Source organism: Ochlerotatus camptorhynchus, unplaced genomic scaffold, assembly GCF_037179485.1.
Source record: "Ochlerotatus camptorhynchus isolate MF236.1 unplaced genomic scaffold, CSIRO-AGI_Acam_v1.1 ptg000371l, whole genome shotgun sequence".
In the NCBI taxonomy this organism is placed as follows: Eukaryota; Metazoa; Arthropoda; class Insecta; order Diptera; family Culicidae; genus Ochlerotatus; species Ochlerotatus camptorhynchus.
This window is the reverse complement of record NW_027040859.1, coordinates 954,341-978,327: the sequence shown is the minus strand read 5'-3', so window position 1 is coordinate 978,327 and position 23,987 is coordinate 954,341. Positions and strand designations below refer to the sequence as shown.

General features: G+C 40.1%; 1 protein-coding gene across 1 annotated transcript; it reads left to right on the top strand.

Moving 5' to 3' along the window:
* Positions 1-6,690: 6,690 nt before the first annotated feature.
* Positions 6,691-23,741, top strand: LOC135710169 (cilia- and flagella-associated protein 36). The gene is made up of 4 exons (XM_065232682.1): positions 6,691-6,928; positions 7,029-7,485; positions 7,582-7,750; positions 23,043-23,741. Exons 1-4 carry the CDS (start codon positions 6,826-6,828, stop codon positions 23,307-23,309), a joined length of 996 nt encoding a protein of 331 aa, XP_065088754.1. The 5' UTR covers positions 6,691-6,825; the 3' UTR covers positions 23,310-23,741.
* Positions 23,742-23,987: the final 246 nt, after the last annotated feature.

Here is a 23,987-nt window from a genome sequence, read left to right as displayed (position 1 = left end):
TTCGCTGGCATAGAGTATGATCAACAATCAATACGAAACTAACGATTTTAAATTGGCTCACCACTTTAGTAGCCTATTGGTCCCAAGCAAACGATTAACGTACCCTTTTCTAGTTGAAATTCTATTACTACACTATGTTTGTTTTGATTCGCTATGAAAGTTTGACAGATAACATCAGGGGTGTGTGGATTCATGCAGAACATGCAGGGGTGAGTGAAATAGCTTGGGACTGCTTGGGACCGTTGTTCTGGTACTGAGTGAGCCAAAAATAATAATGATTTTCTTCGGGACCCAGTGGTCTTAGAGTTACCTCTATGCTACAACCGGCTTGTTAATTCAAAAATATTTTTCTTTGAATTAACCGAATAATATATTTGAATCAATACCAATAATATATTAGGCCCTGAGCCAAAAATATATCGATTTGAATTTAAAAATCATTTCTTTGCGTGTAAGCAATAAGGTTGAGAAGAGACGAATCAGCTAAGGGCTGAAAGTCTCTATAATAAAGCAAAAGAATAATAATAATAATAATCTTGAAATGCGCAGAAGAAGAAGATTCATCTCGGAGCCGTGGATTTCCATCACAACCTGGAAGAACTTGTCGTATTCAAACCAATCGAACTATTCACGTGCGTCAACAGGTACACTTCCGTCGGAAATTTCCCGCTTCTCCTAGGTTTTAATTATAATCTGCGGGACGAGGTTCTCCTTCGATATCACCAGCAACCTATTCGAGTTCCGGTAGCTCAACTTCACATACCCGTACGCGCCCTTCCCGATGTGCCTTACCAGCTTGTAATATTTGCTGTACTCGCCGTGGATGAAATCTTCATCGCACTGCGACATACGAGAGACGGAACTGGACCGATCCGAGTGCTGGCCAGTAGCAGTATTCTTGATGGTCTGCCCAAGCGAATTTTCCACCGTACTAGCAACAATCAATACTAAACTATCGATTTGAAATTGGCTCACTACTTGACTAGCCTATTGGTCCCAAGCAAATCGAATAACGTACCCCATTCTTGTTGAAATTCTAGTACTACACTATGTTTGTTTTGATTCGCTATGAAAGTTAGACAGATAAAATGAGGGGCTCGTGGATTTTCCTATGTTCCGAGAGATGCATCGATTAGCTTGGGATCGAAGATAGTACCAGAGCTGAGCCAAAAAGTTGAGCACGTTTCTTCGGGACCTTCTGGTCTAAGAGTTACCTCTATGGTACTAGTCACGCTGTTGAACGTCAACGTCAGATTCTGATGCTTGTTCTCATTCTCCAGGTTGTTGTACGATGAATCCGGATCCCGGCTTACCCAGATGCAGTAGACCTTCCTCCCGCAGGGAAGCGTCTGATTCGAAATGGTGTACAATATGTAGATCACGTTGCCATTGTAGTGAATCGCTTCCCTGCGGCACTTCCCATCCAAATAGATCGACCAGCGTGGTCCAAACGAGTGTCCAAACGGAATCGGAAGCGTTTTAACGACCGATGTCGTTTCTGTTCATCTGGCGTGGACGTGATCATTGTCTTCGACAGCATACCAACACAAAACATTTGAATACCGGCTAGCCAAACATGCATTTCAAGCTTAAAATTGGATTAGATCCTAAGTAACATTGACAGATTCTCTTCGTCGACCATGTAAAGACAGTCCCAAGGATTTTCAGCACACATATCGATAAAAGTAGCTTTTATCTAGCATCTAATACGACCAACACAACAAGAAACGGTTATGTGCTCAATTTATCACGAAATACAAAGTCGATGAAGAGAATCGATCAATGTTACTTAGGCTAGCAAGCAGATTTGTGGGGAGTTATCAAGCCGGTTTTGTGGACGGGCGATCGACAACGGAATAAATCTTTACGTTGCGGTGGATCCTCCAGAAATGTCGTGAATATCATGTCCCTACGCTTTCAAGGCCGCTTATGATACCATTGACCGTGAAGAGCTATGGAAGATAATGGACGAGCATGGTTTTCCCGGGAAGCTGACCAGACTGATCTGGGCTACGATGGATGGTGTACAGTGCTGTGTGAAGATATCGGGTGCGTTATCGGAGCCGTTTGGAATTCGCAAAGGACTTCGACAAGGCGATGGTCTTTCCTGCCTCCTGTTCAACAGTGCGCGCACTGTTCACTGCCAGCCTGTTCATCTGCTTCGCTGTCGACGTGTACATTGTCGGAAGAACGTTTCAGGCCGTGGCGGAGCAATAAACCAGGCTGAAACGTGAAGCAGAGAAGGTTGGATTATAGGTGAATACGTCGATGACAAAGCATTTGTTAGCTGGAGGATCCGAGCGCGATAGGACTCACATAGGCAGAAGCGTGACAATCGACGGAGATGAGTTCGAGGTGGTGGATGAATTTTTGTACCTCGGATCATTGGTGACGTCGGATAACAACTGCAGCAGAGACATTCGTAGACGCATAATTGCTGGAAGTCGTGCTTACTACGGACTACACAAGACCCTGAGGTCGGGTAAACTTCACCCCCGTACTAAATGTACCATGTTCAAGACGCTGATAAGACCGGTAGTTCGCTAATGGCACGAGACGTGGACAATACTGTAGAAGGGCCTGAAAGCACTGGGTGTTTTCGAACGACGAGTGCTTAAAACCATCTTTGGCGGGGTATGTGAGAACGGTGTATGGAGGAAAAGGATGAACCACGAGCTAGCGCAACTCTATGGCGAACCCAAGATCCAGAAAGTCGCGAAAGCTGGACGGGTACGATGGGCGGGACACGTTGTAAGAATACCGGACAACAATCCCGCAAAAGTGGTGTTTGCCTCGAATCCGGCCGGTATAAGATGCAGAGGAGCACAGCGAGCAAGGTGGTTGGACCAAGTGAAGCAAGATCTAGGAAGTGTGGGACGGTCAAGAAATTGGAGACAAGTAGCCACGAATCGAGTTAGTGCAGGTGCATCTAACCGAGATTCAACCTGAGTAAAATAGTGTAATTAAAATTGGATTTTATTTATAAATGACCATGTTATAAGAGTTCAAAACCTGACACTATTTTGTCACACATTTTGTTTTATTTGCGCCCCAGTATAGTCCACAAAGACGTAGCCCTACGTCAAAAATGCGCTAGAAATTTGAATATCAGTGCTCCCTTTACGATGTCAATGTCTTTGTGCACTGACATTGAGGCGTATGACATTGATATTCTAACTGTGTAAACCACGGGACTGTCATCAAATGTTTCCACTATGAGATTTCACAAATTTGACAGTACCCTCTTAACTGGTCTATACTAGAGTCGGTGTATAATGAGTCACGCCAAGAGTGAAGCCAAGTCTACCTATTGAACTGTCAAACCGGCTACCTATCGTGCAAAGTAAACAAACATTACGATGCTATGAAAGGTCCACGAAAGGTATTGCAATAAAATATAAAATATAATCGAAGAAATGATCATAAACACACAGTGATCATTAAATTGTCATGGGATACAATCGATTGGTAACGATCAGTAATGAGAATTTCTACTATTTTTGTTGAGATGATTGGACAAAATCACTGATATAGTGATTTACAGCAGCCGCTATTTTTTTTTGCTCGCTAGAAGTCATTTGAAGTTGATGTAGCAGTCCTCTGTTGCCAAGTGAAAAGAAATGGAATCTTTCGAAAACCGTGATGCGAGTTCAACTATTTTTCTCTTGGCGTGACTCATTATACACCGACTCTAGTCTATACATTTATGGCCCATAACAAACTTGAACAACACATACAAACTTTGCGGCTGTATTGTATATTTAACAACTGTCGCTTACACCGTATGGGTTTGTGTTGCGTTGGTTGTAAGTGTGTGAGTGAAAAATAGCAGCCAACCGAAAAATTCTGGCTTAGCAGTCCCTTTGTGTAAACTGATACTGACATCAGGTGGCTAATGACATTCAGCATTTTGTATATTTTGCAGCACTGTATTGTACTGACAATTTTCCCAACATCATTTCATTTTTTATTTGAACTTCTAGTAACTCTATGCCTATCCAGAAAAGTGTGTTTCTGAGCTTTATTTGCTGTTTTGTTTTAATTCTGCTCACCGTTTCAAAATGGGAGAGTAGGCTGTGCGTGTGTTCGAATCTGACGTTTGTTTTTTCCGTGGAGTTTTTTTTATATCTATAATCGGTTGCTGATCTGGCCATAACCAGGCCCAGGAAAAAATTTCTAGTTCCTCATTCTAGGTCCCTATTTTTTGCCGCTGATAAGCTGTTCGTTGAGTAGCAGCGTTGAACCTGACTATTGGCCACGAAAAGGCTTGCCAATGCACATCAAAAATCGACTACATACATCCGAACATTTGTTTATCTCAAATCAAAGGAATACATTCCCAGCAACTATCATAAACCGGACTAGCTCATGTTGATCTTCGTCAAGCTTCGTCTACAATTTGGACTTCTACATCAACACATGTCAGGCAGCCTTCACGATCAATTGGCTAAACTTGGTGAGTTCGTTGCATTTTGTAAATTTTTATCTTTTCAAACCAGTAACGTTGGAAGATCACCTTTTTGTGGTGCGCTACTGGTATAAGATCTACCACCGAACCCTAGTCGTGACAACTTCAAACTAGGGAATCAGGATTTTCCAGTAATCAAAGGATCACATTTTAGTCCTTGTTACATTTTATGACTTGATAATAATGACCAGACTCGGGTATTGTATATTTCAAATCAAAAATATTGTTTATGTTCATAGATTTCACATAATCCTTTTTCCTTTGTCCTACTTTCCTTCCTCTCTTCTCTTTTCAGAAAGCGAGTAATGGCGCTATAGCCATAAGGCATAACAGTCTAGGACATGAGTTAGAGCTCATGCCCCAACCGTCAGAAGAAAATGGACCATCACTTAACCTTTCTAGCTTTGATGCTTCCAACGACCAACCAATCATATAATTACCTAAATCGGAACGTACGGTACGAGATGTCCACGTTTCATCCATTTATTGGATTCTGAAGCATCGTGTTTGAATCTTCGATTTAAACAGGCCCGATGTTTTCTGAATCATCTTGCCCCTTAAATGCTGCACAGTAGGCCTGGCCGTTTTGATATGTGTGACGCATCTTTGATGTGAAACATATATCAAATAGACAAGAAACATGATGTAGGTATATCCATCATTTTCCACGATCCTTTAAGAACTGGCTGTGTTGGTGTTAGATTAGATAAGATTAGAATTCTGCGTTCCGTTTCAAAATGTTGCATTTCACCTTACTTACTCGCCATGTGCTAACTGAAGCTTGAACAATTTTTAGTTTGCACGGCGTGCAGATAAGTGAGGTTCAAATTAAATTAATTCATTTGAGGCTTAATTATGAGTCCTGGGAAATGTATATCCGATGTATTGATTGAGCTACATTACCCTGAATACCGTTACCACGAATGTCAACATTCCCCATAATGTGAAAAGAACGAACCGCAATCAAAAGAAGGTTTGAATCTCACTCGAGGGTAATGGCCTTGAGGCATATGACATTTGGGGTACCGGCATTCGGAGTATTGTAACACAATCCTTAAAAACATGCTTTTCAACACGCACAACGACTTGGTATTGTTTCTTTTCCTTGAGCTTTTTTTTTTCCGTCGATCTTGTTTTCCGTGGTGAGCACCAATGCTACCGACACCAGAAAGGCAGCTCCCACACCTGGACCCTTCCTATCGACCCATCAACTCATGACGAGGTACCATACATGTTTTGACCGCACTGTCCTCTGTTAACAATTAACGGAAATATGTGAATGCGTAATTTCCGATAGATGTGTACATTATGAATAGCAGTGACATCTGAAAGGAAGTTACCGCAGAGGCATTGTAACATGATTAATTGAATTACCGAATAAAAGATGTCTATGAATCCATATCTGCATGAGTACACAGTTCGATAAAGTAATGTAAATTTCTAATACTATGATGCACATAACTGGAGCGTCATGTATCAAACAAATTTATATTATAAATCGTGTAAGTTTATGAGACAATTAATGAAATATTCCAAATATTGTATGCAACCGTCCATCTTTATAAGCAACATTTCTTGCAAGTAACTAGTTTGCATCACCATTAAAATTAAAATTTGTGTAACTTAAGTGTGAAAACGCTATTGCTATTTACACATACGAATTAAATGTTAATTCAATTCACGTGACTGTAATGGATTCATATTCCTATAATATTGTGAAAGTAGAAAACGTTCAGACTAGTCAGTCATGACCTACGTCAAAGCTTGCAAGCAGACTTTTTCGTTTGGTTCATTCAAGTAGTCTTGATATTTTTTGTCTATTTTTAGACCACCTTAAGTGGTTCCTATAGCAAATTGGTGGGTATTTCAATTGTGACATTGGTGTTCAACTTCGACGTATCAAAAGGAAGTAATGAATATTTATTATCCCATTCATTTATACATTCTGATAGGGAAGCTGCATCAGTTATGGCACTACTTTAAAATTGCACCAGTTATGAGTTTAAATGGAGTAGAGCCAAAATTGGAACCACTGCGTATATGAGATTGTATCATAATAGCACTTACCGCATTTACACGGTAAGCACCCGCTTCTTGAATATCAAAGGTAAATTTCAATAACCCCGATGCGATGCGGGCGTTCTCCACCATGAATGAACGTCAAATATCGTCTCCTTGGGAACCACGTGCAACAAACACATTTCCCGCATTGGCGCTCTTGAACTTAGAACCGAAATCGGGTTAGTGCACATTTGTAACATTACCTACATGTAGTGGAGAACGGTCTTCGAAAAGGAAAAGGTGACAAGTCGAAAACCTCCGTAGGGCAGAACCGTATTGGACCATCGCACAACATAATGGCAGAGGATAATTCCTGGGTGTTTGATTCGTTGGTTTGCTTCCTACATGGTCCAGTTTGGAATGCACCACTTCAAACGTTCATCGAGGATAAATCGATAAGTAAGGATAACGATCTTTTTTCTCCGTTCAGGAAAAACGAACGTCGCGACGCTGACGTCGATACATGTGCATAATTAATGGGTTTGGTTGGTAATTGCAGTTTTCGATCCGAATGAGAAACCCGACGAGAACAATCCCGAATTCCGCAAGGTTCACGATGAGTACAAAAATCTGGTCGACTACATGCTCGGTTCGTTCATGGAGGAAATGCAAATCACGCCGGAACAGTTTGAGTTTGCCTGCCTGGAGGGTCGTAATTCGGCCGCCATGTCCCAGTCTCCGGCTCGTAATGGCGACAAGGATGGCAGCTCATTCTCCTTCCACCAGGGATTGTTCCAGCAGATTTGGGCAGCTAACGATATTCGGATCTTTATCCGCATGATGACGCAACGGAATGTGGAGATCCAATTGCAGGCGTTGGACTTGATTGAACGAAGACAGGCCTCCCAGTCATCGGTGGAGAAGGACGAAGCTGGTGATGCACGGCAGTCGACTTCATCCGAACAGGGGCAAGAGGAAGAGCAAAAAATCGTCACGGCTCAGGTCGAGGGCGTTGGGTAGGAAATGATTTGTTGAAAAGTGTTGAAAGGCTGAGTTGAGGACGGTCGCCATCAACGTGATTTTTCAATATTTTTTTTTCGTTGGTTTTGCAGTGATCCGGTTACTGAGGAGGAAATTGAACAGGATATCATCAAATCTGTGGACGATGAGGTGAAAGAAAAGGTCTCGTTCGCACCATTACCCACTGGCCATGTGGATGACGTTGTGCAAGATGCGAGTGATAAATTTCAACGTTTGAATTTGTTCTTCGATCAGGACAGGGTAAGTTGAGGCCTTATGTGTAGCCATCAGTATTTTTATGTTATCTAGGAATAGACTTATTTCAAAGCAAAGAGTTATTCAGGCAAGTTTTTAGTTGGACAGAGGCGTAAAGTTTAAATTTTAATAACAATTATTATCCTATTATAATAATTTGGTAACATAGTTTTTATTTTAAAGCATATAAAAAATGCAAGCTTTTGTAAAATTTCCAAACTGTAAATTATGTTTCTGTAAACTGTAATTGTAAACTATTTCTCTTAGCAATTGTCGATAAACATTTAAAAAGGTTCAATCTGCTTTGATCGATTCTCTTCATCGACTTTCTCTTTTAATAACTGTGCACTGTGCGCCGTCCAAAAATTCCCTTTTTTGAAAAATATATTTTATAGTGTGATTAAACCTATCTGAATTTTAAATTTTATAAATTCTGTACCAAATTTATTTAAAATTTGAGTTAGGCCTAGCGGCAAAAACTGAAGCATTAGTTTCGTAACTGGCACATTTAGACATCAACTGTTTTTGGCATCCAAAATTACAACGTTAATTTCACTATATTTTCCTATCAACGCTGAATGTATTTAAAAGATTCCTAAGTTTTTCAGCTTCAATCCTATTATACCGGATTTGTCTTTAAATCACACTCACCAAAGTTGTTTCAAGCGCTGTAAAAACGTTTTCAAACTGTTTTGGATATTTCTGTAGATTGGAAGCAGCAAATAAATGCAAACTAGCAAACCCGTCATATGAGCGTGTGACGGTGAAAAAATGCTAATAGAAGCGCGGATGCTGCTAAGTTGACGAGAATTCATAAATTCCTTAAGCACATGGACTTGGTCTGCTTGGTAAACTTGGTCTAATAAGCAGCCATCAATTACGATTTTAATTGTATCTCAATTTTGTTATTTTGTAGTGAAATCTCGTCTGCAGGTCAATTAATACCTGCAGACGAGATTTCACTACAAAATTATAAATTTCCCTGAATTTTTAGAAAATTTCCTGATTTTTTACAAAATTCACTAAATTTTTACGTAATTCCCTGCATTTTACAAAATTCCATGATTTTTTTTTCAAAATTAACTTAATCTTTACAAAATAACTTGAGTTTTTACAAAATTACCTGAATTTTTATAAAATTTTCTGGATTTTTACAAAATTCCCTGAATTTAACAAAATTCCCTTATTTTTTTAAATAACTTTAATTTTTACAAAATTACCTGAATTTTTATTAAATTCCCTGATTTTTTACAAAATTCTCTGAATTTTTACAAAATTCCCTGATTTTTACAAAATTCCCTGAATTTTTACAAAATTCCCTGAATTTTTACAAAACTCCCTGAATTTTTACAAAATTTCCTGAATTTTTACAAAATTCCCTGAACTTTTACAAAATTCCCTGAATTTTTACAAAATTCAATGATTTTTTTCAAAATTACCTGACTTTTTAAAAAATTCCCTGAATTTTTACAAAATTCCCTGAATTTTTACAAAATTCCCTGAATTTTTACAAAATTCCCTGAATTTTTACAAAATTCCCTTATTTTTTTACAAAATTCCCTGAAGTTTTACAAAATTCACTGAATTTTACAAAATTCCCTGAATATTTACAAAATTCCCTGAATTTTTACAAAATTCCCTTATTTTTTTACAAAATTCCCTGAATTTTTACAAAATTCACTGAATTTTACAAAATTCCCTGAATATTTACAAAATTCCCTGAATTCTTACAAAATTCCCTGAATTTTTACAAAATTCCCTGAACTTTTACAAAATTCCCTGAATTTTTACAAAATTCAATGATTTTTTTCAAAATTACCTGACTTTTTAAAAAATTCCCTGAATTTTTACAAAATTCCCTGATTTTTTACAAAATTCTCTGAATTTTTACAAAATTCCCTGATTTTTACAAAATTCCCTGAATTTTTACAAAATTCCCTGAATTTTTACAAAACTCCCTGAATTTTTACAAAATTCCCTGAATTTTTACAAAATTCCCTGAATTTTTACAAAATTCCCTGAACTTTTACAAAATTCCCTGAATTTTTACAAAATTCAATGATTTTTTTCAAAATTACCTGACTTTTTAAAAAATTCCCTGAATTTTTACAAAATTCCCTGAATTTTTACAAAATTCCCTGAATTTTTACAAAATTCCCTGAATTTTTACAAAATTCCCTGAATTTTTACAAAATTCCCTGAATTTTTACAAAATTCCCTGAATTTTTACAAAATTCCCTTATTTTTTACAAAATTCCCTGAATTTTTACAAAATTCACTGAATTTTACAAAATTCCCTGAATATTTACAAAATTTCCTGTATTTTTACAAAATTCCCTGAATTTTTAAAAGATTCCCTAAATTTTTACAAAATTCCCTGAATTTTTACAAAATTCCCTGAATTTTTACAAAATTCCCTGAATTTTTACAAAATTCCCTGAATTTTTACAAAATTCCCTGAATTTTTACAAAATTCCCTGAATTTTGACAAAATTCCCTGAACTTTTACAAAATTCCCTGAACTTTTACAAAATTCCCTGAACTTTTACAAAATATCCTGAATTTTTACAAAATTCCCTGAAATTTTACCAAATTTCCTGAATTTAAAAAAAAATCCCTTTATTTTAAACAATTTCCTGAATTTTCATAAAATTCCCTGAATTTTAAGAAAATTCCCTGAATTTAAACAAAATTCCCTGAATTTTAACAAAATTCCCTGAATTTTAACAAAATTCTCTGAATTTTAACAAAACTCCCTGAATTTTAACAAAATTCCCTGAATTTTTACAAAATTCCCTGATTTTTTACAAAATTCCCTGATTTTTTACAAAATTCCCTGAATTTTTACAAAATTCCCTGAATTTTTACAAAATTCCCTTATTTTTTACAAAATTCCCTGAATATTTACAAAATTTCCTGTATTTTTACAAAATTCCCTGAATTTTTAAAAGATTCCCTAAATTTTTACAAAATTCCCTGAATTTTTACAAAATTCCCTGAATTTTTACAAAATTCTCTGAATTTTTACAAAATTCTCTGAATTTTTACAAAATTCCCTGAATTTTTACAAAATTCCCTGAATTTTTACAAAATTCCCTGAATTTTTACAAAATTCCCTGAATTTTTACAAAATTCCCTGAATTTTTACAAAATTCCCTGAATTTTTACAAAATTCCCTGAATTTTGACAAAATTCCCTGAACTTTTACAAAATTCCCTGAACTTTTACAAAATTCCCTGAACTTTTACAAAATATCCTGAATTTTTACAAAATTCCCTGAAATTTTACCAAATTTCCTGAATTTTACCAAATTTCCTGAATTTTACCAAATTTCATAAAATTCCCTGAATTTTAAGAAAATTCCCTGAATTTAAACAAAATTCCCTGAATTTTAACAAAATTCCCTGAATTTTAACAAAATTCTCTGAATTTTAACAAAACTACCTGAATTTTAACAAAATTCCCTGAATTTTTACAAAATTCCCTGATTTTTTACAAAATTCCCTGATTTTTTACAAAATTCCCTGAATTTTTACAAAATTCCCTGAATTTTTACAAAATTCCCTGAATTTTTACAAAATTCCGTGAATTTAAAAAAAAAATCTCTGAATTTTTACAAAATTCCCTGAATTTTGACAAAATTCCCTGAATTTTGACAAAATTCCCTGATTTATAACTAATATCGCTGAATTTTTACCAAATTCCCTGATATTTCAAAATTTCCTGATTTTTCAAAATTTCCTGATTTTTTAAAGTTTCCTGATTTTTTACAAAGATCCCTAAATTTAAAAAAAAATCCCTGAATTTTTACAAAGAATCCTGAATTTTTCAAAATTCTCTAAATTTTTAAAAATTCCCTGAATTTTTACAAAATTCCCTGATGTTTTACTGAATTCTCTGAATTTTTACAAAATTTCCCGAATTTAAAAAAAAATCCTTGAAATTTTACAAAACTCCCTGAATTTTTACAAAATTCCCTGAATTTTTACAAAATTCCCTGAATTTTTACAAAATTCCCTGAATTTTACAAAATTCCCTTAATTTTTACAAAATTCCCTGATTTTTTGCAAAATTCCCTGAATTTTTATAAAGTTCTCTGAATTTTTGCAAAATTCCCTGATTTTTACAAAATTCCCTGAATTTTTACAAAATTCCCCGAATTTTTACAAAATTCCCTGAATTTTTACAAAATTCCCCGAATTTTAACAAAATTCTCTGATTTTTACTGAATTCTCTGATTTTTTACAAAATTTCTTGAATTTTTGCAAAATTCCCTGAATATTTACAAAGTTCTCTGAATTTTTATAAAATTCCCTGAATTTTTAAAAAATTCCCTGAATTTTTGCAAAATTCTCTGAATTTTTGCAAAGTTCCCTGAATTTTTGCAAATTTCCCTGAATTTTTACAAAATTTCCTGAATTTTTACAAAATTCCCTGATTTTTACAAAATTCTCTGACTTTTTACTAAATTCCATGATTTTTTTTTTTAAATTCCATGAATTTTTACAAAATTCCATGAATTTTTACAAAATTCTATGAATTTTTACAAAATTCCATGAATTTTTACAAAATTCAATGAATTTTTACAAAATTCCATAAATTTTTACAAAATTCCATGAATTTAAAAAAAAATCCATTAATTTTTACAAAATTCCCTGAATTTTAACAAAGTTCTATGAATTTTTACAAAATTCCTGGAATTTTACAAAATTTCATGAATTTTTTCAAAAATTCATGAATTTTTACAAAACTCCCTCGGCCACCGAATTGAAGCGTCGAGCGAGAACGTTCTCCGGGGGAGGCACTTTCAATTTCTGACAGGGAAATAACTTCTACTGGATTGGAGTATGATGAGGACTCGTATGGACCACAGGTGACGGTGGTAAGTAGACGAAACCAGCGTGCATCATCAGAGAAAACTGGTCCAGATGCTCTTCAGATTCTGATGAACGCTTCCGGGAGAAGTTTCTCCCGAAAACCATCGATTCAGTCACAGATGCGTCGCCAGCGTTCTAGTGGGAGTTTCAACTGGAATCAGACCTCACTGATGAAGGTGGGGTTTAATGTGACCACACGGTCAGACAGTCCAACGATCGAACAAATGGAGAGAAGTACGGGGAACTTTAAGATTTGGGCGTAATTGCTTTTGTAAACAAACACGTCAATCGCCGATTTCCCGCGAATAAAAGAACAATCTTACGAACAAACTATACCAAATGATAGAAGAACCATGCCTCTACCTGCTAGCGTTGTTAGTTTTTTAGATTGAGCTTTAATTCGCAAGAAATTGACAAATGACGTGTTTGTTTATAAAAGCAATTACGCCCTAATCTCGAAGTTCTCCGGAAGTATGATGTCTCTGGCGAACAGCAGTGCCTGCCAGAGAACACCTGTAAAAGCTGGTAGGAAAACAAACACCGGTGAAGATTCTACCTCCGAACATGGTCCGAGTGATCATCGATGTCAGTTATGTGGACCGTACACGATTGCGTTTATTGACAATAATCGTATTGTCAATACATTTTATATTGACGTCAATACATCGGTATTGACAATATTTCTGTATTCACATCATCAATATTATTGTCAATACTTCAATATTATTGTCAATAATTCCCCTTCGCGTCAATATATTGATACGTGTGGGGTTCGCTTTACGGATACGATTTTTGATAAGAACGCTTAAGCGAACCCCATGTGAATACAGAAATATTGTCAATACCGATGTATTGACGTCAATATTGAATGTATTGACAATACGATTATTGTCAACAAAAGCAATCGTGTAGGGTCAACTTTACTGACTACGACAAATGATTTCGGAAATCCAAGACCCCGATTCGTACTACCAGGATCGTACAGTGTTCTCCTCCGTGTCTCTCTCTCTCTCTCTCTTCGTTTTACGTTCGTGCACGATAGGGAATGCTCCTGCTCTCCGTTCGAGCCTTTGTGCACGGCGAACAACGAAAGTTTTCTCCGCGTGCATCATGTTTTCTTCTCGGCGTGTGGGTCAACACATACACTTCCTAGTTACACGTGCGAGTACAAGCCAAGCCTACTCTTAAACAACAATAATTAATGGTGGTCCTGAAAAGAACCGTTTTGTCGTGATGGTTGAGTAATGCCTCTATGGTAATGCTGAGCTATTAGGGCGTTCAACACCGATGAGGCTGGTGAGCTGTATGTTGTTTTGAATGAGGGTGGCGCGCTTGGCATAAATGGCCCACAGCGACTCAGGAAGAGCTACTAAATCCGATCAGTAGTGGTGGGGCTTCTTCCTCCTTTTTCGGTGAATGGACGCTCATGTGGGCTGAAGCTCGCTGCTTGCGGGCAGCCTTTCGTTGTGTACTGCAGAACAATGTTCAACGCCACGCACCGAAGGCACTGCTCCTCCCCCTAGTAGCACGCTTGTCACAAATAAGTTGTAGAAACTTATATACGACTTATTTCAGTCATAAACAAGTTCCTGTAACTTATTATGATGAAAGTGTGCTACTCGGGCTGTTGCTGATGATGACCGTCCGGACCGATGTCAACCAAACAAGGTCTGGGACAACAGACAGCTTGCTGGTGTTAGAAGCAAAAATGTTGTAAACATTGCTGAGCAAGCGAATGCCGATGTTACCCGAGATGTCATCGCAGCACAACATTCCATACTGCGAATGGCAGACGTGTCGTCACAGAAAACAGCTGTTTCGTGTAAAAAGATAAACATTGCGATGAAGTACGAACACCACTAAACATTTCCACATTTCACTAATACCAATAAGCCGGTTAGGCCAGACCTTGACACCGCGATCGGACACCACCACCAGGCATGGAAAATCATTTACATTCATTTCATGCATTCATTTACATTCATTTGCTTCTAACTTTTTTCATCAACAGCATTACGCAAAATGATGTATAGAGCTTTAGTAGGTTTTGTTATTAGCTACAACTTTTGCCCGTAACTCAAACATGTATCTCTTATGCATCACGAATTAGAGCGGGCAGAAGTTGTTACTGTTTTCCAGTGAATTTAAAATACATTCACTGAAAAACAGTAGTGGCTTCTGTTCGCTCTGGTTCGTCATGCGTAAGATATACGGATTTAAAATGTTAACAAAACTTGTAGCTAATAATAAAACCTATAAAAGTCCCGAACATCATTTTGCGGAATTCCATGCCTGACCACCACACACGGTGATTGAGACCGGGTGAAATTCGATTTTGAAATCTGTGTTGGGGAAAGCACTTTTTGCAGGTAATCGGTGATAATTTTGATGTGCAATGGTTATTCATTGCGACTGACAAGTTGAATAAATGTTGTGAAAAAGCTGGGTAAACGCTCTCCAAAATTATTTTGCTAGCTTCTGCTTGTAGCTGCATCTGCAGCTTTTTTCAGCTCCTTTACAGCACAACGCTGGAAAAGTTGGCTTATAAAGTTGAAAATGTACGCTGAAAACTACGAATAATCCCTGTTGAGGAGTGACATATCCGTCCCCTTTAAACTACAACCCTGATGTCCACTGGATATAACTACGACCGCTTCCTATTGTTCTGCTGATCATCCATCCAGTAGACAAGTCAGAGCAGAAACTGGTAGGAAGCCTGAAGTGATAAACAACCCTTCGTGTCTACCTACAATGAGAGTAGCCGATACGGAGTGAGATGCCAGGCTGTATGGGAGATTGTAGGAGTCACTGCGTATTCTAAACGCAGTGGTGAATATGCTCGTGGGAGTTGAGGCAGTAGTAAGAGAGAGAGATCTCATTCTCCCTGTTCCAACGGATGGCCCCGAACTTCATCGATCGTCGGTCTGTGGATGACCAGTGGTATTTTTAGGAGCAAATAGTCAGTAAGCATTGTCCGATCGTTAGCGCCGGTCAAGAGCCACGCATGGCTAGTTTTTATCGTTTAGATTAAGCGTCCAATGTTAGTTTTAAGGCAATAAATGTAGTTTGTGTAGTTAGTGTTTTTTGTTGGTTAAATAGAGTATTTCAATTAAGCCGCGAGTGTAGTGATTTTACGGCGGAAGAATTCCCCACCAAAAACCTATGGATTACTTCCATTAACCCATTGGAAGAGACCGAGTGTTGAGGATCCACCCAGTCGAAGGAGCCAATCATCCAGTTCCCCAACATTTTGGTCCTTCGAACCGGATTGGTTGGACTGGTCAAGACAGGATTCGGTTGGACCACGGAAGGATTTGGGACTAGCAGCTGGATCGCTAGTAGCCATACCGCGCTTGGTTTGCGCCATCATTAACGGACTACACAAAGAAGACAATCGTCATACATTGCGGCTGCAATAATTACCACCCCGCCATCACACTCGCGGACAATTGAATTGGGCCTTTTGCGACACTACACAATTGGACATTGTTGGATATCGCGCTTCCCCAACTAGCGTGGCTTCGATCTGGACATCCATCGGATTGGATTTCTGTATTGGTGAGTGGAACTATTCAAAAATATGTCCAGTCGTTGCTAGGTGAAACATCCGATACTTATTGGTGTTTTCTTTCAAATGTCCTGCATTTAAAACGCTTTGGAGTGATTCTGGAAAACTATTCCCGAAGACATCTTGTACATCGCCGGAGTCGAGCGTGTCATCGAGTGCATCGAGACCGTCCACTAGAGGATTTCTCCCAGAATACGCCCGCGTCGTAGCCTCATCGCAGAACTTGTGTGCCTGGTTGCCCAAACAACTGAACCAGTGGCGTAGTTTCTTTATCAGGTAAATTACAAATAGTTCAGTATATGTTCGGCCGAAGCCACAAATGCATGATTCTAACCACGGAATTCGACGTGTTCTCTTCCATTTAAGGTGATACTCTAAGGAAGCCTTAGCGTGAAACTTCAAAGGCACAAATGTCAGCTTCCACAATACATACAAATTTGAAATTGCTACTCTATGTTTGTAGTAGCACAGCAAACAAGGAGTAGCAATTTCAAATTTGTATGTTTTGTGGAAGCTAACATTTGTGCCTTTAAAGTTTCACGCTAAGGCTTCCTTAGAGTATCATCTTAACCGGATTGGAGTACCTCACACTACTGGCAAGGTTGCCCGGTGGATTCAACGTGTCGGAGCGGGATTTGTACCCACTGTACCCCTTGTGAATTGGAACCTGCATCCAGCCATATACAAGCGATGTTCTTGTGTTAATCGTCGGACTAGCATTCACTAGAGTCAGCCCGTGTGAACACTGCTGAAACGTGTGGACGAGTAGATAGAAGAGGCCAAGGCGTTAGCTACCTGTATGGGTGAGTTACAAGAATTTATATGTCACCGAAGCAGGACTGCAGTGAAATACACATTTTAATATATTGAAATCCTCTTCGACAATTATTTTGCCACGAATCCTTGAGTGCACGTTGTGCCTTTTGCTACGCTTGAGACTGGATTTCACATTTCGCTTGAATTTGAGCTTTACACGTTGACGTTGAGCATCACTACGAATCACCACTGAGTTACAATTTTGGATTGCAAGTTGCACGTTTTGCATTGGGTTCCACCTGTAGTTTTGGAAGGTAAATTACTATAGTATATGGCCGCCGAAGCTAGGGCTATGAGATATTACAGTCGGTTTTCCTCCTCTTCTCCCATAAACTGGAACTGGTAACGAGCTGTATTAGAACGATTTGTGACATCAGAACAACAACATCGTGAGACGATTCGTTTTTGGATGAGGTGTAGTTGATCGCGGCACTGTATGCTGTTTTGTCAGGTAGGCTTCAACAGTATATGTCAGCCGAAGCCTTGGACTTTCGGATCTCTACACCATCCAATTCTTCTCTTATCGATTTGAGCAACGCACATCAACCATGCCGACCCGCGACAAGAAGCCAGCACCACTCAAGCTGTTGATGGTCCAGTTTAAGAACATCCAGGCAGCCTTGGACGATATCTGGAGATTTGTGCAAGGTTGTTCAACAGCTACTTCAAGTCAGGTCACTCTACGCTTGCATAAGATTGATGAGTTGTGGGAGAGGTTTGGGGAAGTATTAGTAGATATTCAGGCTCACGACGACTTTGAAGATGAGGATGAAGCTTTCGATAAGACTAGATTAGTGTATAGCGATCGTTACTACCATTGTAAATCGGTTCTTATGGATCAGTCTAAGGCACTTCAGGGACCTGATGAAGCAGAACATTCGATGCGAGCAAATGAGACGCTCACGCACGGGCACGGTACACTTGATCACGTTCGCTTACCCCAGATCAAGCTCCAGGTTTTTAACGGGGATATCGATGAATGGATCAGTTTTCGCGATTTGTACGTTTCACTCATCCACAGAAAGACCGACTTGCCTGAAGTGGAAAAGTTCCACTATCTCAAGGGTTGTCTTCAGGGAGAACCAAAAGGCCTTATTGACTCCTTGAAGATCACGAAGGCCAACTACCAAATTGCGTGGGACATGTTGTTAAAACGCTACGATAACAGCAAGCAATTGAAAAAGCGCCAGGTACAAGCTTTGTTCAATTTGCCAACATTGTCCAAGGAATCAGTGGCTGATCTGCACACTCTGATAGACGGCTTCGAAAGAGTGGTGCAGAATCTGGATCAGGTGATCAAACCAGAAGATTACAAGGACCTTGTACTGGTAAACTTACTCTCAACCCGATTGGACCCAGTAACCCGCAGAGGGTGGGAAGAACATTCTTCGACCAAGGATCAAGATACGCTGGCGGATCTCTCGGAATTCTTGCATCGTAGGATTCGCATCCTGGAACCACTTCCACCGAAGACTTCGGACTCCAAGGCCTCGCATCAAGTCCAACAACCAAGGCAGAAATCATCAGCTGTGAAGGCCAGCTATGGTTCTGTGCAATCGTCTGGGGAACGTTGTGCAGCGTGTAAGGAGAACCATCCTCTCTACCAGTGCTCTTCTTTCCAACGGTTATCGGTACGAGAAAGGGATGCATTGGTGAAATCCAACTCACTATGCAGGAACTGCTTTAGAACAGGACATCTGGCAAACGATTGTCCATCGAAATACTCGTGTCGTAGCTGCAAGGGTCGCCACCATACATTGGTTTGTTTCAAGCAGGAGAAGGATAGCTCTGCAAGGGTCGCAGCGGTTGCTGGGGGCAACCATCCTTCAAGCTCAAAGGATCCTGCCAAGGTCAAGGAGGTATCTGATGCGTGTTCCTCTCAGGTGGTCACTATGGCGGTCACCGACGTTTCGGTTACGGGTGTGACTCAACAGTGTTCATCGCATGTTTTATTGGCAACTGCGGTCGTCGTCGTGGAAGACGACGAAGGTGGACGTGTTCCTGCTCGAGCTCTCTTAGATTCTGGTTCGGAGAGTAACTTCATCACGGAGCGGTTGAGTCAACGGATGAAGACCCAACGCGAGAAGGTGAACATTTCGGTTTGCGGCATTGGTCAAGTGGAAACCAAGGTTAAGCATAAAATCCAGGTGGTAGTGCGCTCGCGAGTCTCTTCTTTCTCGCAATCAATGAGCTTTCTCGTACTTCCGAAGGTAACAGTGAATCTGCCAACTGCTACGTTGAACACAACGGATTGGGCGATTCCTCCCGGGATCAAATTGGCCGATCCCGCCTTTTTCGAGTCCAACCGAGTGGACATGGTACTCGGTATCGAGTCGTTTTTTGATCTTTTCGAATCTGGCCAAAGGATATTCCTAGGCAATCAATTGCCAACACTCAATGAATCAGTCTTCGGATGGGTGGTGTGTGGAGGTTTGTCCAAGTCAAGCCAGAGTCTGCACATTACTTGCAACGTTTCGACAACAGAGAACCTGGAAACTCTGGTTGCTCGATTTTGGTCCAGCGAAGAAGTTGATACGGTCAAGGTTCTCTGTCCGGAAGAAAAACGATGCGAGGATCAATTCAAAAATACAGTCCAGAGGAATCAGGATGGTAGATACACCGTTACTCTCCCGAAGGATGAAGATTTTTCAGCAAGATTAGGAGAGTCCAAGGAAATTGCAATCCGGCGCCTTCAAGGAACCGAACGCCGACTGGAAAGGAATGCGTATCTCCACAAGAGGTACCATGAGTTCATGGAAGAGTATGAATCAATGGGACACATGGAAAAAGTCGAAGGTGCTGCCTTAACCTCAAAATACCGGTGTTTCCTACCACATCATCCTGTTTTTAAGGAAGACAGTACTACCACAAAGGTCAGAGTGGTCTTTGACGCTTCTTGTGCGACGTCATCTGGCGTTTCACTCAACGATGTGTTACTGGTTGGGCCGGTTATTCAGGAAGACTTAAGGTCAATCATTCTGCGAAGTCTTATCAAGCAGATCATGCTCGTTTCGGATGTCGAAAAGATGTTCCGCCAGATATGGATGCATCCGGAAGACAGACGCTTTCTATGCATACTGTGGCGCTCCAATCCGAAGGATGAGATTATCGTATATGAACTCAAGACTGTAACTTATGGTACCAAGCCGGCACCGTATCTTGCCACAAGAACCTTGAAGCAGTTAGCGATGGATGAAGAAGCTGCATATCCTGTAGGAGCTCGAGCGCTGAGTGAAGACACATATATGGATGATGTCATCACGGGAGCGGATTCAGTGCAAGAAGCATGCCAATTGCGTGAACAGCTTAGTGACTTGGCAGCTAAAGGTGGTTTCAAGCTCAGAAAGTGGGCTTCCAATTGTCCTGATGTTTTGGAAGGAGTGGCTGAGGAAAATTTGGCTATTCGAGAGGTAGACGGAATCAATTTGGACCCAGATCCATCTGTGAAGACTCTCGGATTAATCTGGATGCCAAAGACTGATCAGCTGAAGTTCAAATTCAATATCCCTACTGTACAAGCAGATCAGCAACTTACCAAGAGACAAGTACTTTCCATTGTGGCAACATTGTTCGATCCCCTAGGTCTGCTCGGTGCAGCAATAACAACGGCAAAAATCGTGATGCAACTACTTTGGAAATTTCGCGACTGCAACGACCAAGCGCTAGATTGGGACCATCCACTGCCTTCCACGGTGGGTGAGATTTGGAGAAAGTATCACGGACAGCTTCCTCTGCTGAACGAAATCAGAATCGATCGCTGTGTCATAATACTCGATGCGGTTTCTATCGAAATCCACTGCTTCTCAGACGCCTCTGAGAAAGCCTATGGTTGTTGTGTTTACGTGAAAAGTGTAAATACAGCAGGGTTGGTTAAGGTGCGGCTACTTTCTTCCAAATCGCGAGTAGCTCCCTTAAAATGTCAAACAATTCCCCGCTTGGAGCTATGCGGCGCTCTGCTATCAGCGCAACTCTTCGACAAGGTTCGAGAATCCCTAAAAATACCTACGCACACGTATTTTTGGACAGATTCCACCTGCGTGCTGCGTTGGATCCAAGCTGCACCTACAACCTGGACTACGTATGTCGCCAACCGAGTGGCAAGGATTCACACGTTCACCAATCCAGATCAATGGAGGCACGTTCGAGGAGTTGATAATCCTGCTGACTTGATTTCCAGAGGTATCATGCCAGAGGACATCATCCAGAGCGATTTTTGGTGGCGAGGCCCCAGGTGGCTGGAGCAGAAGCCAGAACAGTGGCCAAAATCAACAGAATCCCCGATTACGACGGAAGCTGAACAGGAAAGGCGACGTACGGCGGTTGTTTACACCAGCTCTGTAATCTCAGAATTCAACAATTGGTATTTAGGTCAATGTTCCTCGTATACCGAACTCATCAGACGAACGGCGTATTGGTTGCGGTATCTGAAGTTACTGCGTACTCCACGCGAACAACGAAAACCACCGAAGTTTCTCACGTCAACCGAACTGAGGATAGCAGAGATCACCCTAGTACGGAAGGTTCAAGAGGAATGCTTTACGGAAGAATGGAAGGCAATTTCGAAGGGAGAATCGGTTCCCAGGAAGTCACCGCTACGGTGGTTTAATCCGTACATATCCGAGGATCGAGTCATACGAATTGGAGGAAGGCTACGTCACTCAGAGGAAGCTGAGGATGTCAAACACCCAATGGTTTTGCCAGCCCGTCATCAACTCACCAAGATGATACTGCGCCATTATCATGAGAAGTTATTGCACGCTGGGCCACAATTACTACTGGCAACCGTATACGCTTACGCTTTTGGCCGTTGGGAGGAAGAAGTGTAGCACGAAACGTTGTCCACCAATGCATCAAATGCTTCCGAGCGAAACCATCGTCGATAGAGCAATTCATGGGAGAGTTACCGTCACCACGTGTCACTGTGTCGAGACCCTTTTCGCAGACCGGTGTGGATTATTTTGGACCGTTTTATGTACGGTCAGCACCACGACGTCCGGTTGTGAAGATGTACGTCGCTTTGTTTGTCTGTCTCTGCACTAAGGCAGTTCATCTAGAACTCGTATCCGACCTCTCCACGGACAGATTTCTTCAAGCGCTGCGACGATTCACATCCAGAAGAGGAAAATGCCAGGATTTGTACTCCGACAACGGTACTAATTTTGTTGGGGCACGTAACAAGCTGCGGGAGTTGTACGAATCAATGAGGAACAAGGAGCATCAAGAAACAATATCGAAACATTGTCAAGAAGAGGATTTGCTTATTTTATTTTCAGCAATTAGATCAATTACTGGGTGGGTGAGGATGTTGAGGAGTGACATATCCGTCCCCTTTAAACTACAATCCTGATGTCCACTGGATATAACTACGACCGCTTCCTATTGTTCTGCTGATCATCCATCCAGTAGACAAGTCAGAGCAGAAACTGGTAGGAAGCCTGAAGTGATAAACAACCCTTCGTGTCTACCTACAATAAGAGTAGCCGATACGGAGTAAGATGCCAGGCTGTATGGGAGATTGTAGGAGTCACTGCGTATTCTAAACGCAGTGGTGAATATGCTCGTGGGAGTTGAGGCAGTAGTAAGAGAGAGAGATCTCATTCTCCCTGTTCCAACGGATGGCCCCGAACTTCATCGATCGTCGGTCTGTGGATGACCAGTGGTATTTTTAGGAGCAAATAGTCAGTAAGCATTGTCCGATCGTTAGCGCCGGTCAAGAGCCACGCATGGCTAGTTTTTATCGTTTAGATTAAGCGTCCATTGTTAGTTTTAAGGCAATAAATGTAGTTTGTGTAGTTAGTGTTTTTTGTTGGTTAAATAGAGTATTTCAATTAAGCCGCGAGTGTAGTGATTTTACGGCGGAAGAATTCCCCACCAAAAACCTATGGATTACTTCCATTGACCCATTGGAAGAGACCGAGTGTTGAGGATCCACCCAGTCGAAGGAGCCAATCATCCAGTTCCCCAACAATCCCGAATGTCGTCTTCAGATGCTCTTTACTTTTCTCAAATTGAAAATCATTGTCCTGTTCTTTTCCAGATCAACACTGCCGACATGCGCACCCGCCAGGAGTACCTCCGGACCCAGCGGGACAAGATCTTGCAGATCAAGAAGCAAGCCCGTGCACGCCAGCTGAACGAATCCATCAAGAAAAGCGACCGCCCGGCGTCAGCTCAGGTAGCTCAGAAAATTTTGGAATCGGGTACCACTGACGGAGCGGTCCCCATGGATCCACCGGAATCTTCACTGCAGCTGCGCAAAATGCTCGCACAACGACTGCGCACCGAAGTGATCGAGGATAAGTAAACTTTGGGTAGATCTAATATTTTGGAACAATGATGTGAAAGTTAGTTTTTTTTTGCTGCTCGTGGCTTGTGAATTTCCCCTTATGAAAATCGTGCAGTGTCCATCCTATCAATACTCAACTAAAGTGACGTTTGTGATATCATAGCAACCAATAAAATCTCGTATTTGGCACTTACTGAATTGGAAATGTTGTGCGGAATTGTGATACAATCCGAAAATGAAACTACCTGATTTACCTTACCAGATGTTGTTTTATTTCTCTTCCTCCATTAAAATGCTTAAGTTTTTACTAAATTGTCAAACATGTTTGGTTGCTTCGCTTGTCCAGCCACATTACTTCTATATCGAACATCCCGAATCGAATAACCTCTCCTTATTTGTTTTATTAGCTTCCATTTAGTTTCATTTTATGAGTGGTTGTTTATATCAAAAAGAATGCACAGAGAATTGTTTTTTTTTGTATTTTTTTTAACTTGTCACTTGTATTTTTTGCTGCATGAATTGTGATTTGACCTATTTTCTTTTTGTTGTATAATTCACCTATTAGCTAGTTTATATGGTAATCCGATTAGTGTTGAGTTTGCTTGTTTGCAGTTTTTCTTCATTTAGTTTGCTGTCTTAGTAAGATTAGCGCAAGTATTCTTGTTTTCCTCATATTTCGGCTTCATTCTTCTACTG

Bases quoted from the DNA above. Each gene is read 5' to 3' on its own strand.
- LOC135710169 (XM_065232682.1), top strand. From the start codon at position 6,826: ATGGCAGAGGATAATTCCTGGGTGTTTGATTCGTTGGTTTGCTTCCTA. The intron at 6,929-7,028 runs GTAAGGATAACG...TGGTAATTGCAG, and splicing joins CATCGAGGATAAATCGATAA to TTTTCGATCCGAATGAGAAA. The intron at 7,751-23,042 runs GTAAGTTGAGGC...GTTCTTTTCCAG, and splicing joins TGTTCTTCGATCAGGACAGG to ATCAACACTGCCGACATGCG.